Genomic DNA, 13,055 nt, shown 5'->3' with positions numbered 1-13,055 from the left:
CTCTCTCTATGCCTGAAGAAGAGTGTTTGTGCCCAAAAGCTTACAAAGAACAATTTTTCAAACTATTTAGTTGGTCTAATAAAAGACATCATGTCTACCCAAAGAACCTTGTCTACCTTGCATTAATCCTGCAATTTTTGGATTACCTACTCTTAAAGCCATTTAGGAGACAGCTAACGTTCCTCTTGTTTACTGACAGAAACTTGTTTTGAAGCTGTACTTCCTTGCTTCTCAAAATATTTATAACCCATACTTTTTATTGTTTTTCCTCATTTTAGTTTTTGGTTGTTGATTTTTTTCCTAGGTGACAGAATCAGATGATAACAAAGCTGAGTCAATGGGAACATTAAAACGATTGCAGAAATTGGTGAGAAACAAAAAAGCCAATGCCCAGAGTTTGGATGATGCCAAACATGTTTTGATACCTCTCAGTAAGTAAAGCACAATTTTAACATACCCCTGTACATCTGGACAATGCCTTTTTAATCAAGGAAGCTGTAACTCTGCTTAGCTCTAGTCCTTTGTTCAAAGTCTAGATGTTCTTTACAACACCTGAGCACCCCAGCAAATGTCACTGTAATGCTCTTACTTTATAAACAAATCTGACAGTGTGAAAATTGTTCTCCAGGGCATTAGTTTGTATTTTGTAAAAAATGCAAATACTTGCAATTTTGGAGCGCTTAATACTAAATATTTCATAATAAATACTAAGATTTAAAACTTACTCTTTCATCTTAGGGGCTGGCTGTTGCATTTTTATTATAATTTCCCAGTTTTATCCCACATGAAAAAGGCAAAATGCACAGATTCAAAGGTGATTTTTAATGTCAGCCCTTGCATTAGTGATAGTCCACGGCTCTGGAGAGCACAGCAATCTGTAGTACATAAAACGGCTTTAAGAAAGAAGGTATTCCAAAGTACTCTGGGCATTTGAATGTGCCTCCAAGAGTTCACTGGTCTGATTATGTAACAGTTCCTTGTCTGAACTCATTTTGCTGGCATTAGTTTAACAGTGAGCATTCAGTGTACTTTGTATTCATGTATATGTTTATTTTTTAACTAATTCCAACAAAATGAGTTTGACTACCAAATAAGCAGCTGGCCCAGCCAAAACAATGATGTAGTGGAAGCACACAGGAAGCTGAGTTAAGGAGATATTTCAAGATTTCCAGTAGGTGGGTGAATTAGCATTTTTAGGAAAATGCTCTGAATTCTGCCACTTAGCCTTTTTGTGAGTACAGTGGCATAACAATGTTTGCCTAACAAAGTATTTGTCATCAGTGTAGAAAATGCCATTATCATGCCCTGCAGAACAAGGAATATTCTCCAGGTTTCAGGGAAAATAGCAAGAAATGTTATCAAGTAGACAATAAATCCTGCTTTTGATTTTACCATTTAATAATAGTTCTTTCTGGGCGCATCTACATGAGACGCTATGGTGCAGTAGCTTGTTGCTACCATGCAGTAGTGTTGCCAGGCATTAGCCATGTGGCAATGCTACTGCACAGTAGTAACAAGTTACTGTGCAGTAGTATTGAGAGAAAACATGTGTGGCGATGGTACTGCACAGTCATTTAGTACTTCCTTATGCACTAACAAATGCACAGTCCACTCCTTGTATAGATGCAGCCTCTATGTCTCTAATTAGTTTCTATCTCTCTAATTAGTGCCCTATATATAAAGATGATATACCTGTGTTCTGAGGTGGTATTTGAATTGGACAGTAATCCTGTTGAAAACCTTTAAGTAAAGGTCAGATCAGTCAGGGGAATGGCATGGTAGGCATCTGCTACATCCCACCAAAGCAGGAGAAGGTGGAAGAGGCCTTCTTTAAATAATTGATGGATGTTTTCACAGGGACTTTTCTTATGGGGGACTTTCATTACAAGGTTTTTTGATGGGAGAGCAACACAGAGGTGCAGAATCAGTCCAGAAATGTCTTGGGTTGTGATGGGGATAAGTTGTTGACACAAAAGGTAGAGATGACAACTAGGGTGGAAGCACTTCTTGCCTTGCAGCTTACAAACAGGAAGAAATTGATTGAAATATAAGTACCTTGGGCAAACAGTGGGTGTGTCTACATGAGACACTTTACTTGAGATTAGAGAAAATTACTGTGCAGTAAACATCACTGTCTACACGTGCAGGTGCTTACTGTGCAGTAATTTGCTCTAAGCTTGAGTAAATTTTCTACCTATAAAATACAAGTAGCAGATTTACTCAGGAGTAATTACTGTGCAGTATGGCATGTGTAGATGGCTGACCACAAACAAATTTGCTCCTGGTCAGTCAGCAGCAGGGGGTGGGAGATTGCTCCCTGCCCCCAGAAGCTGCTTGCTGCCGGGGGTGCAGGGGGGTGGGGGTGGTCTCCACCACCAGGACTTGGGTGGGGACAATGCCCCCCTGCCCAGAAAGTAGGGAGCTCCTAGCCCCTGCTCCATGATCACAGAGCGGAGGCTGGGAGTTGATTGTCCCCAGGCTCTCCGTGTTTGCAGAGTGGGGGTGGGAACAGACTGGGAGCGATTGTAGAGCTGGGGGCTGGGAACAATCATCTTCCAGGGCTAGCCGGGAACTGTCCTGGTCAGAGGCAGGTCCCAGCCCAATGCATGATCTGGCAATTGAGACATGAGGCTTGGAAAGAGCTGCATGGGAGGAGCAGGTCCAGCCCCCTGCCCCAATTGACCAGTGAGGCAGCTAGCAGTGAGCCCCTGGTTGGGCAGGAATTCTCTGCCCAACTTGGGGCTCACTACTAGTTGCCTCAGTGGTGGATCGGGACAGGGGGTTAGGACCTGCCCCTTCCCTGCTGCTCTTTCCAAGCTCCCTGCCCCAAGTTGGGGAGCTGGGGCTGGAAGTTCCCTGTGCCAGAGCAGGACATTGCCCTCTCCTGGGCTCTGGTGGTGAAGCCCACCCTGGCAGCGAGCAATTACCGGGGGCAGGGAGCAATCTCCAAGCCTCTGCCAGGAGATAGCTGTCTCCTGGCCCTATGCTCCCTGCCAGCCCCTGTTCTGGCACCTAGGCAAAGACTGTAGCTCCCCCTGGCTGCTTCAGGGGGCCAGTGCTGTACCAGAGAGGGTGGTAACAGACTGCTGCCAGGAACAGCAAATCTGCTCCTGCATCCCTGCACATGTAGATGCCTGCTCAGGGTGGGTTTACTTTGCAGCAATTTACTCTAGAGTAGACCCACCACACAGCATTTGCACATGTAGACACACCCACTGACCATGTAATGATAGAGTTCAAGATCCTAAGGGGAAAAGGAAGGAGAGCAGAAGAACAAAGTTGCTGAATTTAAAAAAAGGATAATTTAGCAAAGTCAGGGAATTGGTGGGCAGCATCTCCTAGGAGGCAAATCTGAGTGGAAAAGGATTGGAAAAGACTATTTCAAGGAGTAGCCATAACTTGAGCCAACTTGGAGTTACAAATTGGGTAGAATTACAAACCACCCAACTCATGGTTCAGGAGCTGCAGCCCAGGTGGCAGCTGAAACAGGATTGCCTCCCTACCTGCCTAGGAGGATTAGGCCAGCTGATGGGGATCTTTGAATGGTCCAGAGGAAGTTAAAAGCTCCCAGGGAAAGGAAAGGAGGAGAGAGGAAAGGCTGAGGTGCTAAGGAGAGAACACAGATTTACTAAGCATGCACTCAATCCCATTGTCCAAATCATTGTGAAGATGTTGAACAATAGTGGATCCATGACAGATTCCTTGGAAACCCCTCTAGATACCTCCTTCCAACTAGACATTGAGCCATTGATGACTAGTCATTGAGCAAGATGATCCAACTATTTATGTACCCACCTTAAAGTGCTTTTATCTAGCCTGTTTTCTCATCTTATTAAGACTGTCATGGGAGACAGACACTTGGCTGAAAATATTTAGTTAGGGGTGATCTTGCCATGAGCAGGGGGCTGGACTAGATGACCTTGTGAGGTCCATTCCAGCCCTACTTTCCTATCACCTTATGATCCTGTGATCCTAACTGATATTATTCTTAGAATTTTATGAAGTCTTTGGTTGCTTTCATCATACATAGTTTATTAAGCAATATTTCAAAAAAAGGGAACATTTGTATGTAATACAAAATGGTCTTTTTTTTTTTACATTCTTAAAGATTCATTCCATGATATTAATCTGTCAGAAAAGGAGGATGCACTGACTTCTTGCATGAAACTGACAAAATCTCAGGAAAAGAAGTTCTGGAAAGAGCTTGCTAGGCAAAAGGAAGAAATTGAGATGAGACCAGATTTTATTGCTGCTTCCCTGGGCAGATCATACATTTCTAGACCAAACAATTTTGGAGATATTTGCATCTATCCAGATACTGAATTTCAGTTGTGGAGTGACTGGAAGCCCTTTCCTGATAACCAGCTTTGTCCATGTGACTTCGTGATCTCAAAAATAGAAGACTGGGAGAACTGTATTTGCTGTTCTCATCATTCACGTGTTACATGTTCCCTTACTGATATGGATCTCTCATATTCATGGGTAAGTGATGTCCCTTACTGTTAAATGGATAAGTAGTGAAAATGGTTGCTGATTTTACATTACAGAACTAATGACATTCATCACATGGTTATCAAACGGGAAATAATAGGAGAAAAAAAACAAAGGAACAATTCAGATATGATCCGAGGCATATGTACTTAATTTTTATTTGCATTCACTGACATCCCATTTGTATTTGGTCCATTAGAATATTACTGTATTTACTTGAATCCAAGACAAGTACTCTCCCTGCCATTCAACATGCAGGAGGGGGACCCACTCATCTTGGATTCAAGTACAAGGTGAAGGCAGGGGCAGGAGGTTGGGAGATCTGACTCTGGCCCCTAGTCAGGATCAAGGCCAGAGTCAGAGCCCTATCAGCTGTCTGTCCTTACCTCTGCCTGCCCCCTGCAGCCTCTGCTGCTGCTTTCCATGCTACAGTGATGTGAGAGATGAATTTAAGATGACCCTCCAATAATTAGATTTGATACATGGAAAATGATAACAAATAAATATTTTTTTCTTCTATAGAATATAATTATTGAGGGGTTGTCTTAAATTTGAGGTCATGGATTTGGGTGAATATGGTAGTACTATAAAGCTTGAATACTTTATATGCTGTCCTGTGTTTACACTTGAAATCTCTCTATTGTAGCTTGGGTCCTTTGGAAGGTTTCAGATGCAGCCTAATCCAAAGGTCAGTGAAGTCAATGAGGGTCTTTCTGTCAACTTAATGCAGGGCTCTACCAATCCTGGCCTCTAGGTCACATGACAGCCACAGCACTACCTTCTGTAGCCCAGATCAAAAATTTAGATGTTTGCGATGTATGCTGTCCACCATATAGTTTTATATTGTAGGCCTCTTGCCTAAAGTTACCAGAGTTATTCAGCTTTGACCTGGACAATACTGCTGTTCCCCCAAACCCAAACTGTTCAGCATCAGTATTGGCATATATGAACACTGCACAAAAGTAGTAGCTGCAGTACCACCAACTCAAGAGCCTGCTCTGTGCATACTGCCTCTCTAGCAGGAAGAAGCATAGTATGAGTCAAATGGACTCTGCTCTCCATGCCTCACCTACTATTAACTTAGTCCTCCAGTTTAGACAGTCCTGACTTTTTGAGCTTTTGATCAGGCCTCTAGAGGCTGCTATGAAACCGGTGATGGGCATTAGGGCCTTGTAACACATTAATTTTAGGTGGCTCCTATAGCTCTTAACCCCTGGATTGCCCATACATTATCACATGAAACTAGTTTTAAGCATTCTTTAGGTGCCTTAAATTTGTGCCACTCCAGGACAGGTTTATCTCTGATATGTGTTACACTAATGTGTAGCCATTCCACGCTACACAGTTAGTGTGAACACCCCACCTCCCCCACTGGCCCAGATTGGACCCACTGAGCTTCCCTACCGCCCCCCGCCCCAGATCGGCTCCTGCCCTCTCCCCCCCTCCCCCAACAGCCCTGATCAGCTCACTGCTGCCCCATGCCCCAGACCAGACCTGCCTTCCCCCCCAGCATCCCAGATACACACTTAGCACCCCTTACCCCCTTCATTTATGTTTGGCTGCCAGTACTGTCCTAAGGGAACAGGCAGGGAAGGGGAACCCAGCTGCCCAGCTCCCATTGTCATCACTCTCTGAACTGGACTCTGCCCAGAGAAGACAGTGGTGGCAGTAGTGGCGGCTGGGCAGGAAGGTTGTCTTTCCTTGCCTGCTCCCCCAGGACAGTGCTGGAAGTCAAAGTAAGCTGGGGGGCAAGGGGAAAACCCCAGGGTGGGGGAGATCCCTTCCCTGAGGGGAAGCAGAGGAGCCACTAGCCCTGATCAGCCCACTGTCCCTCCTAACCCCTTGGATTGGATTTGCCATCCCCTGCCCTCCCCCCCCAACAGCACCCCAGATCCCTGCTCACCCCCTTCCCCCAATCCCGGCTTACTTGGTGCTCTCCTGGGAGAGCAGGCAGAGAAGGGGAACGTGCTTGCCTAATGGCCATTGCTATTGCTGCTTTCTGAGCTGAGGGGCCACAAATAAGCCACGGGGTTCAGGTGACTTGTGATCACTGGGCAGGGGGGAACCCTGAGAGGTGGGAGAAGCCCTGGGGGCAGGGGAGGGGTGAGGGGGGAACCTCAGCGGGCACCAGCAGGGGGGAAGCCCAGAAGGGAGGGGGAAGGGAGTCAGGGGATTTCAGTCCTTATCTTTCAGTTCTCAAGGCCCCTCCTGGCTTGAATGTGTGACTGCCTCAAACTTGAGCTAGCACTAACACCGATCAACATTTGAGCAGCTCAAAGTGCAATGTGTAACAGGGACCTTAGACTTCTATGCTGAAGAAGACCAGTTATGGTGCAAGAGCTGATGGTAATGCTTGAGTCCTTTGTGTCAGCTCAGTGCAGGAACCCATTTTGCACATACCTTTATGGCAGCCAGGAGTTTGTGTTGCCAGTGGTAAAGATGCCAGGTTTGATCTCTGTTGCCTGCTTTTGTTTTGGGGTTTTTTTAAAGAGAAAAAATAGCTTGTTTAACACATGGTTGTGAAAGGGTTGGTTAAAATCAAGAAGGGCCAGATTGTAGCTGGCTGTAAGAGGTTCCTTGTGCAAGGAACCTTCCCTCCTCCTCACTGGTCACAATTGTAATTCTTGCATTCCAGAGTAAGGCTTCGCCCCTTTTCTTATCCACTGGGCTTCTAGTGGCCCGAAGAGCTGATAGGAGAAAGTTAACAGTGGCCTCTTACCCCTTTGTGCCATGCCTATTTACTTATGCTGAGCTCAGAGTTTGTGTAGTGAGGCAGTGAGTAGAACTCAATTAGGGGTGGAGGCTGCAGAAAACAGTAGGCAAAGGCGGACCTGAGTGTTAGCTATCTTGTGTTGCATTATAATGAAAACACTGTGGGATTTTCCTGTGTTTATTAAAAGCACTTTTGCTATGAATGCTGTAAGCCCATGTTACCTTACTATTAATGGTTGTTGATATGGGTGAGAGTGACACAGCCACTTCAGAGTCATTAAGCTCTTCCAATTAACCGTGTAACTAGTTTTTAGGCAGCTGAAATAAGGAGCTGCCACCCAAAATACAGGCACATAGCAAGGCTTGCTTAGAAGCTGAGTGATGTAGCTCAAAAGGTTTCTGGGTTCTGATTTAGCAAATGCAAAGGCAGTGATTGGCAGGAGTGCATTTCTGTCAGAGAAATGGCAACTAGTCCAGAAAACCAGAGAGAAGGCAAAGAGGAAGCATCAGATGGTGCCAGTATTTTCATGAATATGTAAAATGTGAAAAAAGTGAGAGAGATTTTTTTTGGCTTAAAGAGGCTTGGAGGTGTAAGCAAACAAACTATCTTCTGTTCTTTGATTCCTCTTATGTACAGGGAAATAATAAACAAGATTATATCAGAAATACTTGATCCTGCCATCATGTTGCCCTCCTAAAAGAAGCAACGTGCAGGACCCTAAACTTTGGCCGACTTATTGATTAACCAAGGGATAGCAATATCAATGTGTCTGTCAGATTTCTGGAAACATAACTGTCATTTCAAATAATTTTATTTTGCTTTGTCATAAACATTGTGGTAGCAGTATTTAACCCTCAGGAGATTTGTCCAGCCAAGTGCCAGCAAGAGCTTTTTTTGTTTGTTTTGTCATCTGTTTTCTTGAAGGCCAGTTTGGTCCCTGACTTTAATATATCTTTGAGGGCTGACTCTTTTGACTTAGAGGAAGGCAAGACATCTCATTTTTCACATATGCGTTCTACCACCTGGCTTGATTGAAGATTATAGGGCTTGGATTTGGGAGCTTGTTTTTGAAGAATCAATTGGAATAAATTTAGACTGATGGTTTTGCATGTGAAGAAATCAATTAAAGGGATGATGATCCAGATGGTATTTGTGATGTTGACTTAACTGTAAAAGTAAAAACAGCACATTTAAAACCATTGTCCCCAATTCAAACTATCTTTAATGAGTTCTTTAATGTTATTGACTTGCCTTGGTAAATTTTCAATTGGCTTTGACTGAGTGTACTGTGCAACTGACAGGCTGAAGTAGATGCAGTTCTATAAAGCTGGAAGATATACCCTGATCTGACAGAAGGGAAGAATAAAGTCCATGATGTAACTCGTATTGTTTTGGAACAGGAAATCTGCCATCCAAACTAGTTTGCCTAACATAATGTGCGTTAGGCTCAGCCTAAATGAAATCTTCAACAGTTAATGCTTAATTAACCACTGGCCTTGCACTAAACAGCAAGAGCAAAAGACCTGAAATTCTGCTTGATAGTTTTTTAAAAGGTGAAACCTAAGAGAACTCAAAACTAGCTCTCGCTCCAGACTTCTTCCACTGCTTTGTGTCTTCGTCACCACTATACCTAGTTTCAAAACAAAATGACCCTCTTTCCTGTCTTCTCATCTCCAACACATGCCAGCATTATTGTGCCTAAGCTATTGTGACGTGGCCATCAATGCCGAAATGAGGACTGACTGGAAAGAAAAGAATGAGTTGTCATTTTCAGCCACAGCAAATCTCCATCCCGTTGACTCTTTTAATTTACTCAGCACCCACACAAATACTAATACAGGTAACCCTACAAAATCCTCCAGTTACATTTTTCTCAACCTTTCCAATCTGCTGCACTTTCAGAACATGCCTCACTTTAATTCTTTCAGTTATGGGTGAATCCCATACTCTGTCCATCTTCATTATATACAGAATAACACATCGTAGAGCATGAAAACATTTTCAAATTCCATATTTCAGTTCTGTATGAATATAAATCTAACTAACTGTTGGATTATCATTTCATAGCTGAAGCACATTCAGGTGCACCTCCACAGATGTATGAGACACTTTTTTTTCTGCATTGCTTAACCATTCAATATTGAATAGGAAATTGCCCAAAATCTTCCTAGGAGACAACATACGCCATCTCTATAGTTTTCCTGGAATGTCAGTTTTTGTTTGCAGTTCCTGCTTCCTAGGGAGATAATGTTTATAAAATGTATAGTTCTTTCTTTCTTAAGGGATAGTTGAATGTATTTAAAGATATACTGAATGATTTGGGAAAAATTAAGAAACACTGGGCATGTATACACAAGACATACTGCACAGTTGACTAATTAGCTGCATAGTAAATGTTGAGTGTCTACACATGCACCCCTGTTAGCTGGAGTAAACTAATTAACTCTGCAGCAGGATAGTACTTGTTTTTTACTCCACAGCAGCACATGTAGATGCTGATGGGGCTGGCTGGGGCATGGGAGTGCTTCAGTGCAGAAGCTGCCTGCTGGCCAGTCCTGCACTGGAGCACCTTTATGCCCTGGGCAGCCTGTTGAGCCAGGGGGAGCAGCCCCAGACTGGTAGGCTGAGCCCCTGGACTTCCTGCCAGCCAAAGCTGCTCCAAATAAGCTCCAGAGTTTATTGTTATGCATTAATTACGTGTGCAGACATGCCCACTCATGCATAAAGAAAATACTTTGCTGCATGCAATACTATCACTGTGTTTTCAGTAGAGAAATGAGTAATACAGACCAGTGTTTGCAACATTATGCATCTAGGTGGAAATTCTTCAACCACCAGCTTAACATCCAGAAGTCCCAGTTGATCTATGTGGAGAGGCTTTTTAAATAGTTTTCCTTTAAGCTTTAAGTCAGCAAAAATAATAGGTTAGTTTTCTGTGACTCATGATTTTTTAACATTTTGTAGGTTACAAGAAGTTGTGCTTGTTCTCTCTGCAGGTGGGTATCTTGCTGCCCTATTACTATAGCAATCTATTTAGAAGGACTGTACTGTGGATATCACCCTAGTGTAATCTCCAGTTATTAAAAAAAAGAAAAAAAAAAGTTTTGTTGTTTCCTGTTTTTAACGTATTCTCAAGGTAGTGTTGCACTTTGTTCTGTTTCATTTCAACAAAAAAACTATAAGCTATTTATTTTATAAATATCTTGATCTTGGACTTGGAGTAAACAATACCAGTTATACTGCATATATGATTCAAATCTAATGCAAAAATAATTATTATTATTCTACAGCTTCATGTCATTCATAATACATTTCATTTGGAAGCTCCTGCTGTACAGTACATTGAGAATTGCACTATGCTAAATATTTTTGAGCAGCTACTCAGTAGTGTATCTGGTATACTGCTATGAGTAGCAGTGTAGCCTATTTTGAAGAGTGGTGGATTGGAAAGCAGAGGATCTGAGTTCTGTTATTCACTTTGCTACTGACCTATGAGATTTTGTACAAGCTGTTTCACTTCTGTTTCCCATTTTTCCTAGTGTAAAATGGGAATAATAATAATATGTATCTACCCTTTATAAAGTGCTTTTAGATCAATAGTTGAAAAACATTATAGAATGGCTAAATACTGCCCAGTTGTTTCATGAGATAGGGTACTCAATTGGAACGCAATGGGTAGACAGTAGGGAGAGCAGATCCTGGGCATGACCAGGAAGGTCTCTTCTTTTTGGATGTGTCCCTCTCATTGGCCAGCCAGATGGAAATGGGAGATGATTGGGTCCTCACTCCTTTCCTTCATTAATTTAACCTGTCCCAACATTTAGTGGCCTCCCACTTTTGCTGACCAGGCCTCCCTCCCTGTAGTAACAGGAGCTGTCTTCGTAGGATGCTGTGGATCTGACCAGTCACCAGTTACATAGAATTTTCTTGGTGCTGCCAAATGAGCAAAGGTTGTAGGTGGTCACCAGATTATGTAGGTGTGTGTAGTCAGGTAAAAGGCTAAAGGGCCATTTCACAGTACTTTTTGCACTTTGTGCCTCTGGGAGCAGACGTTAGGACTTTATAAAGTGAGGACTTCTTTGATACCTTCTTGTGTTCCCCTTGCAGGTGGGAAATGGTGAGAGGATTCAAAAGGCTGAGGTTAATCCTATATATAGCCTGAAGAGACAGTGCCCCATGTTGTGGGTTGTGTGGTAGGAGCTTAGTAACTGCCTTGCTAACTGTCTAGTATGTTGAATTAAGTTACAGCATGATTTATTCCTGTGTCTTGTGTTCATTGACTTGAATGTCCTTATTATGATGATTACCAAAAGGGAAGCTTTATACACTAGATCCTGTTCCTCTGAATTGAATTCCCAATAGTTTCTGAAGGTATTTTTCCTGTTGCACACCTCTTGTAGCTCTGTGCTAATCACAGAGGCCACTTCTCTGCATCTGTCTTTGGCTTTTCTTAGCAATATTATGGTTACTTCCAGCTGAACTGCTTTCCTTTGCAAACCTATTTATGACTCTTTCTTTGCCCTTCTCAGTCTCTGCTTAACAGGCTGTAGCTTTGGAGCCAGTTCTTGGCTGCCGCTTCTAATTTACTCTTTGTATCCTGGCACTGTTCTTTGTCGCTTACTGTTCCAAATTTTCTTGTTTTTTAGAGGTGCCACATAGCACCTAGAAGCTGCTTTGGGCCCTTGAATCTCTTATAGTACCTTTGACCTGATCATTGTCTTCAAGATTATTAGTTGCAGTGGGGGGAACCCAGTGAAGAACAAACAAGAGAAAGAAAAATGCTCTTGTATTGCAAAATCTATTTTAAAACTTGAAAGCAGCATTTAACTACTTCTGCTTTTTGGCCACCCCTGCCCCAGGGAACATTTAAACAAAGATTTCTACATCACTGCAGGCAGATTAATATTTCCTGCTCTGTAGAACTGTGTGGGTTTTAAGGGTTTGGGGGTTTTTTAGCTGCATAACTTTCTTAAGCTCAGCAACATTTTAACAGACTTTTTATTTAATCTGATGCCCTTCTATTAAAAGCAGCCTTGCACATGCCCTCAAAAAGATACTGAAATTAAGTTTAAACCTCTTAATTGGCAGACATGGAAGCCCAAGAGTATCTTCTCTGAGGTGGCCAATTTTAATTTATCTCCCTAGTGTAGCTGTCACAGTTTCAGGAAGTAAGAACTATTTCTCGAGCTATTATTTATATATATTGCAATAGCTACAACTAAAATATACTAAGCTGTATGCAGGACATAGGGACAGATCCTGACTGGAGTCAAGGCAGTCATACTGATATATACCTGCTGAGGGTTAGGCCCATAGTCTTTGTCTGGAAAAGCAAGCCACATAAGGTCGGGTGAAAAGAGTGACAGTAGTCAAAAGTGGGAAGGATGGTAGGCATGCATAGCTGTGTTAATGCCATACTTACTTTTTTCTATTTTTTAGTATCAAGAAGCTGCTTACTTCTTACTGCTTCTATTAAACCCTCATCCATGGCCCCACAGTGGCCCCCACATTGCTTTTATTCAATCCTACTCAAATTCTAGCTAACTTTGTTATAACCTCATTCCCTCAACCCAGCCTTTTACTCTGTATAATGGCTACAGTGCAGAGTACAAATACTAAGAGTCCTTTTGATGTCCTAGGTCAGGGCTTATTATCCGAGTGCTTTCATATCTATATTGTCAGCATGAAGTTGCTCTAAGAAGTCGTAACAACAGTGAATGTCTATGTTTATGGGTTGCTATAACACAGCATGCAAAATGAGTGAAAATTACCACTTCAAGCACAAAGCTTCAAGCATTGTTCTGGGAGCTAGATGAGTATTGTGGGGAGGGGAGATGTACCCAACAACCAT

The 13,055-nt window shown here is 42.7% G+C and overlaps 1 protein-coding gene across 1 annotated transcript in view; it reads left to right on the top strand.

The window, feature by feature from the left end:
• SAMSN1 (SAM domain, SH3 domain and nuclear localization signals 1) overlaps positions 1-13,055 on the top strand; it is a 129,751-nt gene that overhangs the window by 50,262 nt on the left and 66,434 nt on the right. Inside the window, exons 8-9 of the mRNA XM_019476574.2 lie at positions 305-431; positions 4,109-4,482. Coding sequence (XP_019332119.1) covers positions 305-431; positions 4,109-4,482 — 501 coding nt within the window. The remainder of the gene's footprint in view (positions 1-304; positions 432-4,108; positions 4,483-13,055) is intronic.

This window comes from Alligator mississippiensis, chromosome 1, assembly GCF_030867095.1.
Source record: "Alligator mississippiensis isolate rAllMis1 chromosome 1, rAllMis1, whole genome shotgun sequence".
NCBI lineage: Eukaryota > Metazoa > Chordata > Crocodylia > Alligatoridae > Alligator > Alligator mississippiensis.
This window is presented reverse-complemented; position numbering and strand designations above follow the sequence as displayed.